The 21,039-nt window shown below is 46.5% G+C and overlaps 1 protein-coding gene across 2 annotated transcripts in view; it reads right to left on the reverse strand.

The window, feature by feature from the left end:
• The window catches only part of LOC138951010 (dymeclin-like), a 38,799-nt gene that overhangs the window by 12,229 nt on the left and 5,531 nt on the right, over window positions 1–21,039 (reverse strand). For both annotated transcript variants that reach the window (XR_011450929.1, XM_070322704.1), the window contains exons 3-11: window positions 20,454–20,600; window positions 19,798–19,925; window positions 17,286–17,379; window positions 16,354–16,479; window positions 15,518–15,648; window positions 6,912–7,106; window positions 5,464–5,639; window positions 2,224–2,349; window positions 86–199 (exon numbers count right to left, since the gene is read on the reverse strand). Coding sequence is in view for 1 of the 2 variants with exons in the window: in XM_070322704.1 (XP_070178805.1) it covers window positions 86–199; window positions 2,224–2,349; window positions 5,464–5,639; window positions 6,912–7,106; window positions 15,518–15,648; window positions 16,354–16,479; window positions 17,286–17,379; window positions 19,798–19,925; window positions 20,454–20,600 (1,237 nt within the window). In the remaining variant the exon portion in view is untranslated. The remainder of the gene's footprint in view (window positions 1–85; window positions 200–2,223; window positions 2,350–5,463; window positions 5,640–6,911; window positions 7,107–15,517; window positions 15,649–16,353; window positions 16,480–17,285; window positions 17,380–19,797; window positions 19,926–20,453; window positions 20,601–21,039) is intronic.

Raw genomic sequence — 21,039 nt, forward strand, 5'->3', positions numbered from 1 at the left:
AACTGTATGGTTCGTATCACCACCAGTATCAGCAGTCCGCCCAGTGTGATTTCTGTCAGTGTATTGTGTAACAACACACACTCACCCTCATCCTAGTCATGTTGAACTGTATGGTTCGTATCACCACCAGTATCAGCAGTCCGCCCAGTGTGATTTCTGTCAAAGCGCGTTCCTTGAACCACGTCACGTTCTTCAGCATCTGAAACACACAATCAGACACTGAAGTGTGCAAAGCTCCTTGAGGACTTAAAAGGAAAGGCGGGGATTCCTTTTTTTTATTTTCATTAATTACATTTATTGTCTCATCCCTGGGAAATTAGAGTCGCTTCCTCCCAGTGGAAAGCAAGCAGCAACAGAGTGTGTCCAGGGGTCACACACAACACGGGCAGGTGTGTGTGTGTGTTTAGGTATAATCAGCCACCTGCACTTATGGCACAATGACTGAGGTTTTTTATGTGCCACAGTGGTGACACAGGGGTGGAACATGGATATCGTCTTTGAGTCTGAACATAAAGTTGACCAGTGTCCAAAACCCCTGACCAGCGGATCACAAGTCCAGTGCTCTACCAACTGAGCACCCCCCCCCCCCCTCCCCTGTGGGTCCCAAAAGGCCTCCAGAGGGGTCTCCAGGGGCCTTATTGGAACAGTGGGAATCAGGGAGCAATCCCCCTGAATCTGAAGGTTTTTTGTTTTAAGCAGACCTGGGAACCCCTGTTTTGCACATGGAGTATTCTCAAACAAATGTGGTGTATTTTCAGAACAATGAGCGTATTCCACACAGCATTTTAACATCCATTATCAGCACTCGTCTGTTGCACTGTCATATAAGTTTACCAATATATTACCAGATACTTCTGTTAATGTTTAATGACAAAAAATGTAATCATTGATCAAAAGTTACAAAAGTTATCTTTAATCATTAGAATAAACAGTGCCCTAGTAAATATATACGGGAATGACAATCTATGTGTGTACTTTGGGTATTTGAAACTCTGATGCGCTTGTGGAGAAAAGTAGTCCAGGATTTGTTTTGGTCGTATTTTTGGGCCACCGATCGTACTGATCGTATTTTAGACATTCAAGCGTACAAAATACGGCAAAATCGTATGGGTTCCACGGTCTGTATAAGGCCAAGGTGGCCAACAAACCGATAAATATATTTCCCCAACATTTTCTGAACAGATTTGCACAAATCTCAAGAAAGGGTCCTGGGGGATTGACATCAAAAATGGTAAATTTACAAAGAAGTCTCTCATCTGAAACTACAGAAATAGTGGAATCACCCTGCCCACAATGCGGTTGGCATCACACGTTTCTTAGAGATATAGATAGAGAGAGAGATTGAGAGAGAGAGAGGGACAGAAGAGAGAGAGAGAGAGAGAGAGAGAGAGAGAGAGAGAGAGAGAGAGAGAGAGAGAGAGATTGAGAGAGAGGGAGAGAGATCAAGAGAGAGATCAAGAGAGAGAGAGAGAGAGAGAGAGAGAGACAGAGAGACAGACCGACACAGAGATAGAGAGAGAGATAGAGAGAGAGAGAGACAGAGAGACAGACCGACACAGAGATAGAGAGAGAGAGACAAGCAGACAGAGACAGACAGAGAGAGGGAGAGAAAGAGATAGATAGAGAGACAGACAGACAGAAAGAGAGGCAGAGAGCAAGAACCCAGAAGCCATTTTTCATTTTTTCATTTTTCATTACTTTATTGTCCCATCGCTGGGAAATTCGGGTCGCTTCCTCCCAGTGGAAAGCTAGCAGCAACGGAGTCGCGCTACCCAGGTGTCTGCGTGTTTAGGTGTATTCAGCCACCTGCACTTATGGCAGAATGACCAAGGTCTTTTACGTGCCATGATGTGATGACACGGGGGTGGGACATGGCTTCCGTCTCTGGGTCTGCACATAAAGCTGACCCGTGTTCGTCCCGGCCCGAATTCAAACCTGCGACCTTCCGATCACAAGTCCAGTGCTCTACCAACTGAGCCACCGGGCCCCTCTCTCAAGAGAGAGAGAGTGAGAGAGAGTGAAAAAGAGAGAGAGAGATCAAATCAAATCAAATTTTATTTTTCGAGGGTTGTGGCATAAGCAATACAACGAGCTTTTTTTCAACCAGCCCTCGCCCAGAGAGGGGACTAATCTAGATAGATAGAGAGACAGACAGACAGAAAGAGAGGCAGAGAGCAAGAACCCAGAAGCCACGACACCAAAGGCAGTGCAATGTGTACTCACCACCTCGTGCACGGCCTTGTTGAAGATGTCGTCTTCACTGAGCACCAGCAGGATGATGAGCGCCATGTAGATGTGGTGCGAGTTGCGCTCCTGGGCCTGGTACAGTATCCGTAGCAACGGCACCACCTGCACGGTTCATCATTATAAAATAAAATATATGATGAGGATGAAGTCACTTGTTTATTTCAATGGTTGTTATTCTCTCAGATTGGTTCCGTATAGCTCTCGCTTACTCCATTACACCTGTCGTATGCATTTAGAGTGCTTACTTCCCTTTGATTATTTGATTACTTTATTATACGTTATTTATCCTACATACGTGAGAGAGACACCCGTGAGATAATAATCGTTCAAATCACACGTGTGTATATCATGTAAATGAGGTCATGTTAAGCAAGTCTGGCAGGGACCTGTTTTTCGGCTGCTTATGATGCCAAAGTAAACGAGACAAACGTCATTATAGAAGAAAAAAAATTGCGCTCGCTAATTACCCTCGATGAATTTTTAGAACGTCAAGCCACACGTTCAGAGTGACGTTTTTTTAATTTGAGTAATAGATTGCACGAGGCTTTAGAAGAGATCGAGGTTCCATAACAAGCGTCTTCAAGTTTGCTGCCTCGACTGCAGGACATTTTCAGTATAATACACGCAAGTACAGTATGTAGGATAAACAGAATACTACATGGCTTGCTGTGTCGTACCAGATTTACACTCGTTGCTTTTTCAAATAGTGAACAGCTCGCTTTCGCTCGCAGTTCAATATTTTTAAAAACAAGAAGGGCAAAGCCCATACGACTCACATGCTTGACCTTGACCTTTACAGCAATGACATCATACACTAAGAACTGCTTTACACATTTTTCCTACCAAAATACATGTGACCAAGGTCAAGGTCATCCAAGGTCATGCAACACAAAGCTGTTAATTCAAGACATAGGAAGTACAATGGTGCTTATTGGCTCTTTCTACCATGAGATATGGTCACTTTTAGTGGTTCACTACCTTATTTTGGTCACATTTCATAAGGGTCAAAGTGACCTTGACCTTGATCATATGTGACCAAATGTGTCTCATGATAAAAGCATAACATGTGCCCCACATAATTTTTAAGTTTGAAACAGTTATCTTCCATAGTTCAGGGTCAAGGTCACTTCAAAATATGTATACAATCCAACTTTGAAGAGCTCCTGTGACCTTGACCTTGAAGCAAGGTAAACCAAACTGGTATCAAAAGATGGGGCTTACTTTGCCCTATATATCATATATAGGTGAGGTATTCAATCTCAAAAACTTCAGAGAAAATGGGAAAAATGTGAAAAATAGCTGTTTTTTTAGACATTTATGGCCCCTGCGACCTTGACCTTGAAGCAAGGTCAAGATGCTATGTATGTTTTTTGGGGCCTTGTCATCATACACCATCTTGCCAAATTTGGTACTGATAGACTGAATAGTGTCCAAGAAATATTCAACGTTAAAGTTTTCCGGACGGACGGACGGACGGACGGACGACTCGGGTGAGTACATAGACTCACTTTTGCTTCGCATGTGAGTCAAAAAAAGGAGGGAGTCTTAACAGAGGGGTACCACTGGTTTTTGGCTCACGTAAGTGTAGCCTATGCGATCGTAACTTTGTCTGTCTGTGCGTGCGTGCGTGCGTGCGTCTGTGCGTGTGTATGTCTGTGGTAGAAACTCTAACATTTGAAGACGTCACATTACATTGACGTCACATTATGACGTAAGAGGGTTAGACATCACGCGAAGGAAGTACTGACAGTCTCGGTCATTATTATTTTGAGCGAGCCGAGACTAGTTGGCAGTCGTGTCCTTGTAAGTAGGCTCAAAGAAACTACAATGGGTTCCTCATGTACAGTGTTTGGTAGGCTACATGCAGACAGACAGATCTAGATCTAGTGTCTCGCTTTCTTGCACAGTTTCACTTATGCTCTTTCTCTGTGTGTGTGTGTGTGTGTGTGTGTGTGTGTGTGTGTGTGTGTGTGTGTGTGTGTGTGTGTGTGTGTGTGTGTGTGTGTGTGTGTGTGTGTGTGTGTGTGTGTGTGTGTGTGTGTGTGTGTGTGTGTGTGTGATTGAGTTTGTGTTACTGTTTGTCGATTTCTTACGTGAGCCTTGATGGCTTCGCCTCTTGTTTTACCAATATATGAAATTGTACACAGATTGAGACAGTCAGTGTTCCTCCCAGACCCCGGTAGCAGTCGAGGTGAACAATGACTGTCAAAATCAGTGCAAGATGTCATATTTTGGTCAGAAATACAAAGAACATTTATAATTCAATTGATTTTCGTTAGAATTCCTTTTATTGCGTTTTTACGGGTCACATGACGAAACTGTAACTAACCATTGGTCAAACATGCACCCTATATCAATTGATATATCGCAGGAAGTCGTCATAGCCAAGTGATATCTCGCAGGAAGTGACTAATCACTTATGGGCGCCATCTTTAGACGGTCACTTCAAAAATAGTGGAGCGAGATATTTCCCATAAACATTCTTTGATGAAGAATTGAGTACACAACAAGCGAAAAGGCAAATCGTCAAAAAAGAGAAAAGCATGCCCAATCTTTTGTACGCAGTCATGTGTCCTAGAAATTGGATCTGAAGTCTTACCGACGGGGGTTGCATTGAATGCAACAAGAGACACAAGCAGCAGACACTTGTGAGAACTGGATAACTTTGACTACAATTTGAAAGAGATTTAACCCCCTAGCAAGATAGAAGCAAAAATGTCTGCAGCCACAATGGTTTACACCGCACCAGCCCTGAGATTAAAACGTAACTGACCTGACGACTCGATGAAGAAAACAGAGGGAATGAAAGGGAGAGACTCGTCGGCATTATACTTGTCTCATCTAAATATCGGACCCTATTGCTACGCTGAAAACACAAGAAGAAGAAGAAGTAGAAAAAGAAGAAGAAGAAGAAGTAGAAAAAGAAGAAGAAGAAGAAGTAGAAAAAGAAGAAGAAGAAGTAGGAAAAGAAGTAGAAAAAGAAGAAGAAGAAGAAGTAGAAAAAGAAGAAGAAGAAGAAGTAGAAAAAGAAGAAGAAGAAGAAGAAGGAGAAGTAGAATAAGAAGTAGAAGAAGTAGAAGGAGAAGAAGAAGTAGAAGAAGAAGAAGAAGAAGAAGAAGAAGAAGAAGAAGAAGAAGAAGAAGAAGAAGAAGAAGAAAAAAAATAGAAAAGAAGAAGGAGAAGCAGAAGAAGAAGAAGAAGAAGCAGAAGACTGACCAGACTGTCGATGTTGGTGCGGGACAGGATGAAGGACTTGACGCCTTGGTTCTGGTGGATGAGGAGGTAGAGAAGGAGGGTGGTCTGGTCGTCTCGCAGCGTCACGCTCAGCGTCTCGTACACCTTGCTGTAGTCCAGCTTGAACGTGGCCGTGGCCTGGGTCACACCCGCCTGGTCTGTCACACACAGTCACATACAGTGATATTACACAGCCTGGTCTGTCACACACAGTCACATACTGTGATTTTACACAGGCATGTACAGTGTTCCTACACAGTCATGTACAGTATTATTACACAATGATATCATACATTATTTGTGTTTTTGACCAAAAATATTACATTTGACACAGATGGAGACTGTTATTGTTCTCCGAGACCAAGCTAGCGGTCGTGGTAGAAATCTGAATAAAATGTCATATTTTGGTCCAAAAAACCCAATGACATTGATCTATCAACCCTTTTCAGTCAGAATTCCTTTCATGTGTTACGACTGACCACACAAACATGCACTCTTCTGTAGTCTCGGTTATCTGCATAAATCTGAGGTTTTTTTGTTGGACTCTGACGTCACATGGTTCAATCGGTACATAACTTGCTGCTGTCCAATGTGATTCAGCATGAGGAGAAGGGTCTGAGAAATGATACAATCCAAAAATAATGAAGAAAAACAAAACAAGAAGAAGACGCACCAACAGAATGAGGAGTTGTAAGATCCCAGAGGCAAGACACAAGTCATAACAAGAGGCGAAGCCTTCAAGGCTCACGTAAGAAATCGACAAACAGTAACACAAACTCAATCACTCCGTCACACATACACACACACAGTAAGCATAGGTGACACGGTGCAAGAGTGCGAGACACTAGATCTAGATCTGCCTGTCTGTAGCCTACTTACGGGGACACGACTGCCAGTTGGCCAGATCGACACTGCGCTTTCGACAGCGCTTCCTCGCGCAGACACTGGAAACACGCTGTGCAGATTAACCTGTAGGAAATCTCCTTTGGTATCTTCTTTATCTATTTTTCTGGAGCTACGAAACCGAACAATGTGAAATCGTCTTCTCCGAATCGGCGAACTGCAGCTCGGTGATAACTGTATCTATACCACAATCCTTCACGCGATCTGACCTAACCTTGACCACACACGACACAAACCAGTCACCTGTTTTTACCCCCCCAAAACTGACCCCCCACCACCCATCATTGCTTCAATACTTTGAAGCTGTTGCTTGAATACTGAATAACCAGGTAAAATTATTATTTCGGTGTTCAGTCAAATGTTAAAGTTTCTACCACAGACATACATACATACGCACGCACGCACAGACAGACAAAGTTACGATCGCATAGGCTACACTTACGTGAGCCAAAAAAACCGAGGAAAGAAAGACCGAAAGACACAGAAACACGGCACACAGCACACGGCACACGGCACACAGCACTCACCATTGGCGTCGGTGAAGGAGAAGAGAGCGTCCCGGTAGGGATTGGGGGGCGTGCCCCGGTCCACCGTGCAGTGGTTGGTCAGCACCAGCAGCAGCAGTAGGCTCTGATTGGCCAGCAGCGTCTCCGTCACGTCCGTCTCCTCCGGCTTCTTGGCCTTGCTCCCCATCCCCAGCGTCATCACCGACCACAGGCTGGCTGTGTGAACACAATGTATTGTCTGTCTGGCTTGTGTCTTACCAACCAGCGTCATCACCGACCACAGGCTGGCTGTGTGAACACAATGTATTGTCTGTCTGGCTTGTGTCTTACCAACCAGCGTCATCACCGACCACAGGCTGGCTGTGTGAACACAATGTATTGTCTGTCTGGCTTGTGTCTTACCAACCAGCGTCATCACCGACCACAGGCTGGCTGTGTGAACACAATGTATTGTCTCAGTCTCGCTTGTGTCTTACCAACCAGCGTCATCACCGACCACAGGCTGGCTGTGCGCAGAGAACACAATGTATTGTCAGTCTCGCTTGTGTCTTACCAACCAGCGTCATCACCGACCACAGGCTGGCTGTGTGAACACAATGTATTGTCTGTCTGGCTTGTGTCTTACCAACCAGCGTCATCACCGACCACAGGCTGGCTGTGTGAACACAATGTATTGTCAGTCTCGCTTGTGTCTTACCAACCAGCGTCATCACCGACCACAGGCTGGCTGTGCGCAGAGAACACAATGTATTGTCTGTCTGGCTTGTGTCTTACCAACCAGCGTCATCACCGACCACAGGCTGGCTGTGTGAACACAATGTATTGTCAGTCTCGCTTGTGTCTTACCAACCAGCGTCATCACCGACCACAGGCTGGCTGTGCGCAAAGAACACAATGTATTGTCTCAGTCTCGCTTGTGTCTTACCAACCAGCGTCATCACCGACCACAGGCTGGCTGTGTGAACACAATGTATTGTCTCAGTCTCGCTTGTGTCTTACCAACCAGCGTCATCACCGACCACAGGCTGGCTGTGCGCAGAGAACACAATGTATTGTCTCAGTCTCGCTTGTGTCTTACCAACCAGCGTCATCACCGACCACAGGCTGGCTGTGCGCAGAGAACACAATGTATTGTCAGTCTCGCTTGTGTCTTACCAACCAGCGTCATCACCGACCACAGGCTGGCTGTGTGAACACAATGTATTGTCTGTCTGGCTTGTGTCTTACCAACCAGCGTCATCACCGACCACAGGCTGGCTGTGTGAACACAATGTATTGTCAGTCTCGCTTGTGTCTTACCAACCAGCGTCATCACCGACCACAGGCTGGCTGTGCGCAGAGAACACAATGTATTGTCTGTCTGGCTTGTGTCTTACCAACCAGCGTCATCACCGACCACAGGCTGGCTGTGTGAACACAATGTATTGTCAGTCTCGCTTGTGTCTTACCAACCAGCGTCATCACCGACCACAGGCTGGCTGTGCGCAGAGAACACAATGTATTGTCTCAGTCTCGCTTGTGTCTTACCAACCAGCGTCATCACCGACCACAGGCTGGCTGTGTGAACACAATGTATTGTCTCAGTCTCGCTTGTGTCTTACCAACCAGCGTCATCACCGACCACAGGCTGGCTGTGCGCAGAGAACACAATGTATTGTCTCAGTCTCGCTTGTGTCTTACCAACCAGCGTCATCACCGACCACCGGCTGGCTGTGTGAACACAATGTATTGTCTCAGTCTCGCTTGTGTCTTACCAACCAGCGTCATCACCGACCACAGGCTGGCTGTGCGCAGAGAACACAATGTATTGTCTCAGTCTCGCTTGTGTCTTACCAACCAGCGTCATCACCGACCACAGGCTGGCTGTGCGCAGAGAACACAATGTATTGTCTCAGTCTCGCTTGTGTCTTACCAACCAGCGTCATCACCGACCACAGGCTGGCTGTGTGAACACAATGTATTGTCTCAGTCTCGCTTGTGTCTTACCAACCAGCGTCATCACCGACCACAGGCTGGCTGTGCGCAGAGAACACAATGTATTGTCTGTCTCGCTTGTGTCTTACCAACCAGCGTCATCACCGACCACAGGCTGGCTGTGTGAACACAATGTATTGTCTCAGTCTCGCTTGTGTCTTACCAACCAGCGTCATCACCGACCACAGGCTGGCTGTGCGCAGAGAACACAATGTATTGTCTCAGTCTCGCTTGTGTCTTACCAACCAGCGTCATCACCGACCACAGGCTGGCTGTGTGAACACAATGTATTGTCTCAGTCTGGCTTGTGTCTTACCAACCAGCGTCATCACCGACCACAGGCTGGCTGTGTGAACACAATGTATTGTCTCAGTCTGGCTTGTGTCTTACCAACCAGCGTCATCACCGACCACAGGCTGGCTGTGTGAACACAATGTATTGTCTCAGTCTGGCTTGTGTCTTACCAACCAGCGTCATCACCGACCACAGGCTGGCTGTGTGAACACAATGTATTGTCTCAGTCTGGCTTGTGTCTTACCAACCAGCGTCATCACCGACCACAGGCTGGCTGTGTGAACACAATGTATTGTCTCAGTCTCGCTTGTGTCTTACCAACCAGCGTCATCACCGACCACAGGCTGGCTGTGTGAACACAATGTATTGTCTGTCTGGCTTGTGTCTTACCAACCAGCGTCATCACCGACCACAGGCTGGCTGTGTGAACACAATGTATTGTCTCAGTCTCGCTTGTGTCTTACCAACCAGCGTCATCACCGACCACAGGCTGGCTGTGCGCAGAGAACACAATGTATTGTCTCAGTCTCGCTTGTGTCTTACCAACCAGCGTCATCACCGACCACAGGCTGGCTGTGCGCAGAGAACACAATGTATTGTCTCAGTCTCGCTTGTGTCTTACCAACCAGCGTCATCACCGACCACAGGCTGGCTGTGCGCAGAGAACACAATGTATTGTCTCAGTCTCGCTTGTGTCTTACCAACCAGCGTCATCACCGACCACAGGCTGGCTGTGTGAACACAATGTATTGTCTGTCTCGCTTGTGTATTACCAACCAGCGTCATCACCGACCACAGGCTGGCTGTGTGAACACAATGTATTGTCTCAGTCTCGCTTGTGTCTTACCAACCAGCGTCATCACCGACCACAGGCTGGCTGTGTGCAGAGAACACAATGTATTGTCTGTCTGGCTTGTGTCTTACCAACCAGCGTCATCACCGACCACAGGCTGGCTGTGTGAACACAATGTATTGTCTGTCTGGCTTGTGTCTTACCAACCAGCGTCATCACCGACCACAGGCTGGCTGTGTGAACACAATGTATTGTCTCAGTCTCGCTTGTGTCTTACCAACCAGCGTCATCACCGACCACAGGCTGGCTGTGTGAACACAATGTATTGTCTCAGTCTCGCTTGTGTCTTACCAACCAGCGTCATCACCGACCACAGGCTGGCTGTGTGAACACAATGTATTGTCTGTCTGGCTTGTGTCTTACCAACCAGCGTCATCACCGACCACAGGCTGGCTGTGTGAACACAATGTATTGTCTCAGTCTGGCTAGTGTCTTACCAACCAGCGTCATCACCGACCACAGGCTGGCTGTGTGAACACAATGTATTGTCTGTCTGGCTTGTGTCTTACCAACCAGCGTCATCACCGACCACAGGCTGGCTGTGCGCAGAGAACACAATGTATTGTCTGTCTCGCTTGTGTCTTACCAACCAGCGTCATCACCGACCACAGGCTGGCTGTGCGCAGAGAACACAATGTATTGTCTGTCTGGCTTGTGTCTTACCAACCAGCGTCATCACCGACCACAGGCTGGCTGTGTGAACACAATGTATTGTCTCAGTCTCGCTTGTGTCTTACCAACCAGCGTCATCACCGACCACAGGCTGGCTGTGTGAACACAATGTACTGTCTCAGTCTCGCTTGTGTCTTACCAACCAGCGTCATCACCGACCACAGGCTGGCTGTGTGAACACAATGTATTGTCTGTCTGGCTTGTGTCTTACCAACCAGCGTCATCACCGACCACAGGCTGGCTGTGTGAACACAATGTACTGTCTCAGTCTCGCTTGTGTCTTACCAACCAGCGTCATCACCGACCACAGGCTGGCTGTGTGAACACAATGTATTGTCTGTCTGGCTTGTGTCTTACCAACCAGCGTCATCACCGACCACAGGCTGGCTGTGTGAACACAATGTATTGTCTGTCTCGCTTGTGTCTTACCAACCAGCGTCATCACCGACCACAGGCTGGCTGTGTGAACACAATGTATTGTCTGTCTGGCTTGTGTCTTACCAACCAGCGTCATCACCGACCACAGGCTGGCTGTGTGAACACAATGTATTGTCAGTCTCGCTTGTGTCTTACCAACCAGCGTCATCACCGACCACAGGCTGGCTGTGTGAACACAATGTATTGTCTCAGTCTCGCTTGTGTCTTACCAACCAGCGTCATCACCGACCACAGGCTGGCTGTGTGAACACAATGTATTGTCTGTCTGGCTTGTGTCTTACCAACCAGCGTCATCACCGACCACAGGCTGGCTGTGCGCAGAGAACACAATGTATTGTCTGTCTGGCTTGTGTCTTACCAACCAGCGTCATCACCGACCACAGGCTGGCTGTGTGCAGAGAACACAATGTATTGTCTGTCTCGCTTGTGTCTTACCAACCAGCGTCATCACCGACCACAGGCTGGCTGTGTGAACACAATGTATTGTCTGTCTGGCTTGTGTCTTACCAACCAAGCGTCATCACCGACCACAGGCTGGCTGTGCGCAGAGAACACAATGTATTGTCTCAGTCTCGCTTGTGTCTTACCAACCAGCGTCATCACCGACCACAGGCTGGCTGTGCGCAGAGAACACAATGTATTGTCTCAGTCTCGCTTGTGTCTTACCAACCAGCGTCATCACCGACCACAGGCTGGCTGTGTGAACACAATGTATTGTCTCAGTCTCGCTTGTGTCTTACCAACCAGCGTCATCACCGACCACAGGCTGGCTGTGCGCAGAGAACACAATGTATTGTCTGTCTGGCTTGTGTCTTACCAACCAGCGTCATCACCGACCACAGGCTGGCTGTGTGCAGAGAACACAATGTATTGTCTGTCTGGCTTGTGTCTTACCAACCAGCGTCATCACCGACCACAGGCTGGCTGTGTGCAGAGAACACAATGTATTGTCTGTCTGGCTTGTGTCTTACCAACCAGCGTCATCACCGACCACAGGCTGGCTGTGCGCAGAGAACACAATGTATTGTCTGTCTGGCTTGTGTCTTACCAACCAGCGTCATCACCGACCACAGGCTGGCTGTGCGCAGAGAACACAATGTATTGTCTGTCTGGCTTGTGTCTTACCAACCAGCGTCATCACCGACCACAGGCTGGCTGTGCGCAGAGAACACAATGTATTGTCTGTCTCGCTTGTGTCTTACCAACCAGCGTCATCACCGACCACAGGCTGGCTGTGTGCAGAGAACACAATGTATTGTCTCAGTCTCGCTTGTGTCTTACCAACCAGCGTCATCACCGACCACAGGCTGGCTGTGTGCAGAGAACACAATGTATTGTCTCAGTCTCGCTTGTGTCTTACCAACCAGCGTCATCACCGACCACAGGCTGGCTGTGCGCAGAGAACACAATGTATTGTCTCAGTCTCGCTTGTGTCTTACCAACCAGCGTCATCACCGACCACAGGCTGGCTGTGTGAACACAATGTATTGTCTCAGTCTCGCTTGTGTCTTACCAACCAGCGTCATCACCGACCACAGGCTGGCTGTGCGCAGAGAACACAATGTATTGTCTCAGTCTCGCTTGTGTCTTACCAACCAGCGTCATCACCGACCACAGGCTGGCTGTGTGAACACAATGTATTGTCTCAGTCTGGCTTGTGTCTTACCAACCAGCGTCATCACCGACCACAGGCTGGCTGTGTGAACACAATGTATTGTCTGTCTGGCTTGTGTCTTACCAACCAGCGTCATCACCGACCACAGGCTGGCTGTGTGAACACAATGTATTGTCTCAGTCTGGCTTGTGTCTTACCAACCAGCGTCATCACCGACCACAGGCTGGCTGTGTGAACACAATGTATTGTCTCAGTCTGGCTTGTGTCTTACCAACCAGCGTCATCACCGACCACAGGCTGGCTGTGTGAACACAATGTATTGTCTCAGTCTCGCTTGTGTCTTACCAACCAGCGTCATCACCGACCACAGGCTGGCTGTGCGCAGAGAACACAATGTATTGTCTGTCTGGCTTGTGTCTTACCAACCAGCGTCATCACCGACCACAGGCTGGCTGTGTGCAGAGAACACAATGTATTGTCTGTCTGGCTTGTGTCTTACCAACCAGCGTCATCACCGACCACAGGCTGGCTGTGTGCAGAGAACACAATGTATTGTCTGTCTCGCTTGTGTCTTACCAACCAGCGTCATCACCGACCACAGGCTGGCTGTGCGCAGAGAACACAATGTATTGTCTGTCTGGCTTGTGTCTTACCAACCAGCGTCATCACCGACCACAGGCTGGCTGTGCGCAGAGAACACAATGTATTGTCTGTCTGGCTTGTGTCTTACCAACCAGCGTCATCACCGACCACAGGCTGGCTGTGTGCAGAGAACACAATGTATTGTCTGTCTGGCTTGTGTCTTACCAACCAGCGTCATCACCGACCACAGGCTGGCTGTGTGAACACAATGTATTGTCTGTCTGGCTTGTGTCTTACCAACCAGCGTCATCACCGACCACAGGCTGGCTGTGTGAACACAATGTATTGTCTCAGTCTCGCTTGTGTCTTACCAACCAGCGTCATCACCGACCACAGGCTGGCTGTGTGAACACAATGTATTGTCTGTCTGGCTTGTGTCTTACCAACCAGCGTCATCACCGACCACAGGCTGGCTGTGCGCAGAGAACACAATGTATTGTCTCAGTCTCGCTTGTGTCTTACCAACCAGCGTCATCACCGACCACAGGCTGGCTGTGTGAACACAATGTATTGTCTCAGTCTCGCTTGTGTCTTACCAACCAGCGTCATCACCGACCACAGGCTGGCTGTGCGCAGAGAACACAATGTATTGTCTCAGTCTCGCTTGTGTCTTACCAACCAGCGTCATCACCGACCACAGGCTGGCTGTGTGAACACAATGTATTGTCTCAGTCTCGCTTGTGTCTTACCAACCAGCGTCATCACCGACCACAGGCTGGCTGTGTGAACACAATGTATTGTCTCAGTCTGGCTTGTGTCTTACCAACCAGCGTCATCACCGACCACAGGCTGGCTGTGTGAACACAATGTATTGTCTCAGTCTGGCTTGTGTCTTACCAACCAGCGTCATCACCGACCACAGGCTGGCTGTGTGAACACAATGTATTGTCTCAGTCTCGCTTGTGTCTTACCAACCAGCGTCATCACCGACCACAGGCTGGCTGTGTGAACACAATGTATTGTCTCAGTCTCGCTTGTGTCTTACCAACCAGCGTCATCACCGACCACAGGCTGGCTGTGCGCAGAGAACACAATGTATTGTCTCAGTCTCGCTTGTGTCTTACCAACCAGCGTCATCACCGACCACAGGCTGGCTGTGCGCAGAGAACACAATGTATTGTCTCAGTCTCGCTTGTGTCTTACCAACCAGCGTCATCACCGACCACAGGCTGGCTGTGCGCAGAGAACACAATGTATTGTCTCAGTCTCGCTTGTGTCTTACCAACCAGCGTCATCACCGACCACAGGCTGGCTGTGCGCAGAGAACACAATGTATTGTCTCAGTCTCGCTTGTGTCTTACCAACCAGCGTCATCACCGACCACAGGCTGGCTGTGCGCAGAGAACACAATGTATTGTCTCAGTCTCGCTTGTGTCTTACCAACCAGCGTCATCACCGACCACAGGCTGGCTGTGCGCAGAGAACAAATCAAAACTGTATTGTCTCAGTCTCGCTTGTGTCTTACGAACCAGCTTCTGGACAATTTGTCAGATAAGTTTATTTTCTGTATTAGGCCAAATAAAAATATATGTTTGTTTGGGTTTATGTGACCAAAAAAGATAGGGTCGGTAGGTCAGCTTTAAAAAATTTTTTTTTTTTTTTTAAAGATGTATTTAATCGAGTTTAAAGGAGGTTATTTCCCTTTGTCTCGGTATAGTCCGCAAAATGTGCCAAAAGTTAGTGTTTTTAAAAAAAATAAGTTTTAGGGTTGGCGGGAAAAAATAGGGTCTACCCTAAACCAACATTTTGTGTGTGGCCGTATAAGTATTCATATGTCCACTTAAAAGACCGCTGGGTCGAAGTACAGTTAAAGTGAGATTTTGTTTTGTCATAAATTAAACGTTCCAAGAACCTACCACTCTTGTGTTTTGATTCAGAATTTGGGACCGTTGGCAGTCTGTCTATTTCTGGAATTTTACAAAAGATATACAAGTGCAGCTGTACTGTGTCACAAATTTAAAGGTGCAGCTGTACTCTGCCACACATGGAAAGGTACAGCTATGCTTTGCCACAAATTTAGAGGCGCAGCTAAACTATGCCACAAATTTAAAGTCGCAGAATACTTCTGCACAAACTTAAATGTGCAACTGTACTCTTCCACAAATGTACAGGTACAGCTGCACTATGCCCCAGACTTACAGGCCACAGCGTTGGTGACGGAGGAGAGAAGTCCAGCCTCCTCGTTGTTCTTGAAGAGCTCAGCGGGACACTTCTCCTGATTGATGTAGTTCCACAGTAACACCTTCACCAGCAGGGGGGCGTGGATTGCACTGAGCACACACAACAGTTACACTTGATTGCACTGAATAAACACAGCGCTAGCACTTCATACAACATGGACAAAATAGATGAAAAGAACAACCAATACTGTACACACATGGGAACAAAGAAGACGAAACAAACATCAACGTTTTGACCACTAAGGTCTTCCTCAGGCACATGAATAAAGCAGAAAAAAAGATGACGGACGATAGACCAGCACTACAGAGTAACGATTCACACTGTACGATTCATAAACCAAAATCAAGAAAATGGAGATATGAAATGATATGTGCTGAATGAGCAGAGTAGCAAAACTTGGTCCACTTTCAAAATATACATGCCACATGGAAGCTGTGGACCACTGGACCACAAATAGACCTACTGAGTGATCTATGCACACACAGACATAGACAAGTACACAGACAGACAGACAGACAGACAGACAGACAGACAGTAAGTGTGTGTGTGTATGCATGTAGAAGGGGAGAGCACTCATCACTTGCTGTGTGTGTGAGTGTGTGTGTATATGTGTGTGTGTGTGAATGTACAGCAGGGAGGGGGGGCGGGGGGCACTCACCACTTGCCAATCGTGAGGTAGTGGTAGAGTTTGAACTGTGTGGGGGGCTGTGTGTGTGTGTGTGTGTGTGTGTGTGTGTGTGTGTGTGTGTGTGTGTGTATGAGTCTACAGCAGGGAGAGGGGGGGGGACACTCACCACTTTCCGTGCATGAGGTAGTTGTAGAGTTTGAACTGCGTGGCGGGCTGGGGTTGAAACATCTGGATGGACAGCAGCACCAGCAGCATGTTGAGACTCTCCAGGTGCAGCGCGTACGTGAAATTCCTGCACAGCAAACAACACATCAAGACACACTCACACATACACCCACAGTCACCAGATATCCTCACATTGTGAATTTCAAGACTACAAACACAACACATTAATACACATTCACACATACACCCACAGTTACAAGATATGCTCATATTGTGAATCTTAAAAAAACAAAAACCCACAACAACACACAAACAGTCATGGACATTTCATGTCATGAATAGCCTCCCTTGCTCATTGATCCATTAGTTTTGGTTGTTGAATTGTTGCATCTGTAGTTCCTGTTTCTGTTCTTTTTCTTTTTTTCTACTTTGTTAATGTGATTGAAGAAGACCCTAGGCTAGAAACGTTGCTGCTATTTGCATCATATTCTTCGTTCATATTTCAGAACAGTATTTTTTGGTCTTTTATTTATCGCTCTCACGCGCATTAATTGTTGTTCTTCTGCATATCGTCGCTGTAATTCACGAACCTCGTATCTCAATTTTTAAGGTTTTGGAACTAAAATAGTAAGCTCCTTTTGATGTTTGAGAGCAAACTCTGCCAGGGTCATAGTAGCAGAAACATGGATTTCACAAGAGAGGGAGTGTTATGTTTCTTTGTGTGTGACTTGGAATAATAGGCCGTGAAAAGTAAATATTCGCCGTAATGGCTTGAGATTTACTGGCCGATGTGAATGCGTAATATATTGTGTAAAAAATTCCATCTCACACGGCAGAAATTAATATGTAAAGCGCTTAGAGAACGTCAAGCGCTATATAAATCTCCCATATAAAAAATAAAAATAACAAGAGCAGTAAAAAGAGCGTTCTTACAACACTGGAACGTCCACCAGGAGCTCAACCAGTGCAGTGATAAACTTCTCTATGTGCGCCCCGATCTCATTGTCTGTGTCGTCCGCAGGGGTGCCTAAAAACGACAAAACATTGAAAGAAAGAAATAAACCAGCAAACAAATTCCCCTCTTGCTACGACAAAAAGCAACTTTTACAGACGACAAGACAAAAAGCAACTTTTACAGACGACAAGACAAAAAGCAACTTTTACAGACGGCAAGACAAAAAGCAACTTTTACAGATGGCAAGACAAAAAGCAACTTTTACAGATGGCAAGACAAAAAGCAACTTTTACAGACGGCAAGACAAAAAGCAACTTTTACAGATGGCAAGACAAAAAGCAACTTTTACAGATGGCAAGACAAAAAGCAACTTTTACAGACGGCAAGACAACAAGCAACTTTTACAGACGGCAAGACAAAAAGCAACTTTTACAGATGGCAAGACAAAAAGCAACTTTTACAGATGGCAAGACAAAAAGCAACTTTTACAGATGGCAAGACAAAAAGCAACTTTTACAGATGGCAAGACAAAAAGCAACTTTTACAGACGACAAGACAAAAAGCAACTTTTACAGATGGCAAGACAAAAAGCAACTTTTACAGATGGCAAGACAAAAAGCAACTTTTACAGACGGCAAGACAAAAAGCAACTTTTACAGACGGCAAGACAAAAAGCAACTTTTACAGATGGCAAGACAAAAAGCAACTTTTACAGATGGCAAGACAAAAAGCAACTTTTACAGACGGCAAGACAAAAAGCAACTTTTACAGATGGCAAGACAAAAAGCAACTTTTACAGATGGCAAAGCGCAATCATTCAAATTCAAACGCAGAACAGTTTGCTTTGTGAGTATGAAACAAGCAAAATGTTGATACTCTTTTCTTGATTTTCAACTCTGGTCTAATGATAATCAAATAACCAAAGGGAAGTAATCGCTCTTTATGCATACGACATGTGTAATAGAGTAAGCGAGAGTTGTACGGAACCTTTTCTCCTGGCACACAGTAGAGAATAACAAGCATTGAAATGAACAAGCGACTTTTATCTTCTGAAAAGGTTCCGTACAACTCTCGCTTACTCTATTACACATGTTGTATGCCTAAAGAGCGATTACTTCCCTTTGGTTATTTGATATCTTACATCGCTCTGCCTCATTCTGTTTAAGATTCTGGTCTAATGAGTTTTCTGAAGAGAGTATATCAACACTTTAGCGTTATGAGCACTGCAGGGACGGCCACATTGTCCGCCTGGTCACCAGGGGCAACTATAAAATGTAGACACCGTCTGGCAGCTCGCCCGGCTGGCCAGTGAACATTCTGGTCAAATGCAAAACAATATTCAGTTGTACTATCGAGTTTTAAAGTTATTGAAACATTTTACAATGCAGAAATTTCTGTCGTCTGCAAAAATGCTGGCATGTTATAGCACTGTCTCGAAACTAACGCGATAGCCGGACAGAGTTGCGCCCCTGGAACAGCAGGTAGTTCCGGTTTGTGTTTGCAAAATGGAACCGCATGACAATCCGCCCTTCAACGTCTTTACCCGCGTAGTTTGAACAGCAGACACAGTAACGTTTCCCTCCACCACTAATCTTCCTCTCTCGTTCAGCCATTTTGGACGTAAACAAAACAACCAGAACTACCCACCGACAGCGCCGCGGGCTATGTCAGGGACGGACAACTCTTATCACTTTCGTTTTGAGACAATGCTACAGGGAAACGAGAATGAGGCTCCTATTTTGGATGCTCTTCTGGCATTATATGTTTGCACTGCGGCTGGGCTGTTTGTACTTTCACTACTGAATTCAACGCCACATATGTCTGTCATCAGGTGAACCCGCATCAAAAATCCCTTAATAAGTCTGATGTCGAAAGGAAGGAGAAAACCAAACAGTATAATTATGAGAACAGATCAACCCTGTAAAGAACACTGGCGAGTGGTCCAAGTTCAATTGGGAGACGATGGTTTGTTCTATTTTGTACAAGATTTCTAAGAACACAGCAAGACCGGATTTTTGACTGAAACAACATTGCTCAAACTGGTAAACATAAAGTCCCGCAAAACATAGATTCCTCGCAGTTTGAGTACAACTTGCGCAATGAAGAATACCAAAAACAAAACCAAAAAAGTCAGAGAAGATGCCAGCTGGGAAAGACTATTCATCGCTGGCCTCACAGTCCAGCTGTCGATAGTATCACCGCCCTTTTGCATGTAAAACAAACCTGACAGTCAATCATATCATCACTGTGTCATAATTTTCATGTGTGGTATGTAACTGGCTAGTGACTTTTCTGACGGGCTAGCGACTACTCTTGCGGTTACTCGCCCAGCTGGTGAGTTACATTTATGAGTTAGGCCATCCCTGCATGTGTGAACGATGACATCTGGAATTCTGTGTGCTCAACTTGGCTTCAATCTCACTGCAGCCAATGTGCTAGTCTTCAACATATCTCTAACAAAATCCCAGACATAGGCAGCGGCCGGCTTACCATCAGCATTGGGAGGTCGGCAGTCAAACTGCTGAATCAGCAGCTCCTCAGACAGGTGTTCCACGAAGTATTTACACAGGCAGCGGATGATGAAGAGAGAGTTGTAGGTCTGCCAGATAAAGATGTTGCTGCAAGAAACATAGAGCGTTCAGAGTGGCGACTCAGATAATACAGTGGAACACCCCCTTTTAACAATTCCAAAAATCTTAGAAAATCGGGTTTTAAAAAAGAAGGGGGTCTTAAAATGGGGGTAATTTGACAGAGGTTGTGAACAGAAAGTCGGAGAAAACAAGGGTTTAACAAGGAAGGAGTCATAAATTGGAGGGTCTCACTGACAGAAAATGAAAAGAAAAATTCACAACATACACTGTCTCTGACATGCATAAAGGATGAAGAATTTGTACACATAGGGTTCACTTCACAATCTATGTGTGTATGTGTGTGTGTTATCTATGTATGTGTGTGTGTGTGTGTTATTTATGTGTGTGTGTTTATGTGTGGTGTGTGTATGTGTGCATGGTGTGTGTTTGTGTGCACGTTGTGTGTGTATGTGTGGTGTGTGTATGTGTGCATGGTGTGTGTATGCGTGTGTGCGTGTGTGTGATATGTGAGTGTATGTGTGTGTGTGCGTGTGTGTTAGGGAAAAAACGACTCACTCTTCGCACTGAGCGGAGGCCTTGAGCTCTGTGGCGCGGATCATAAAGTTGTGAACCAAGGCCTGCAGGTTGCCTGTGTGACAGTTGTTGATGGCAAAATTTCGCGCAATCAGCGACGTTGACTCCTCCAACAGTCTGGCATCGGCGCTGCAACAACAACGACAACACTTTGGTTACTCCAGTCATCATCAACAGGGCCTGGCTGTTATCTGTTCTCCGTTGTCGAAGACTCATGTTACGCTTGGAAGTGTGGTCTGATGGGTCGGGAGATGGATGACGAGGCCGAAGTAACCCGGCCAGGATTCCCCTCCCACATTCAAGACACACAAGAGAGCAGGGATGGCCAAATCGTCCGCCCGATTACCAGTGGAGAAAAAATCCGCCGGGCTAGTAGAAACCGCCTGGCAGCTCGCTCGGCTGGCCAGTGAAAATTCTGGTCAAATGTAAAACTTGTGTTTTTTGTTGTTGTTTTTTTAGTTTTAAAGCCATACAAACACAGCAGATGCAGTGGGTTTTTTCGGGCTAGGCCTGGCTCCTACCCAGAGTGGAAGTGCTGTGGTTCCTATGGGAAGGCTGGGATCACACA

The sequence above is a fragment of the Littorina saxatilis genome, linkage group LG16, assembly GCF_037325665.1.
Source record: "Littorina saxatilis isolate snail1 linkage group LG16, US_GU_Lsax_2.0, whole genome shotgun sequence".
NCBI classification, from domain to species: domain Eukaryota; kingdom Metazoa; phylum Mollusca; class Gastropoda; order Littorinimorpha; family Littorinidae; genus Littorina; species Littorina saxatilis.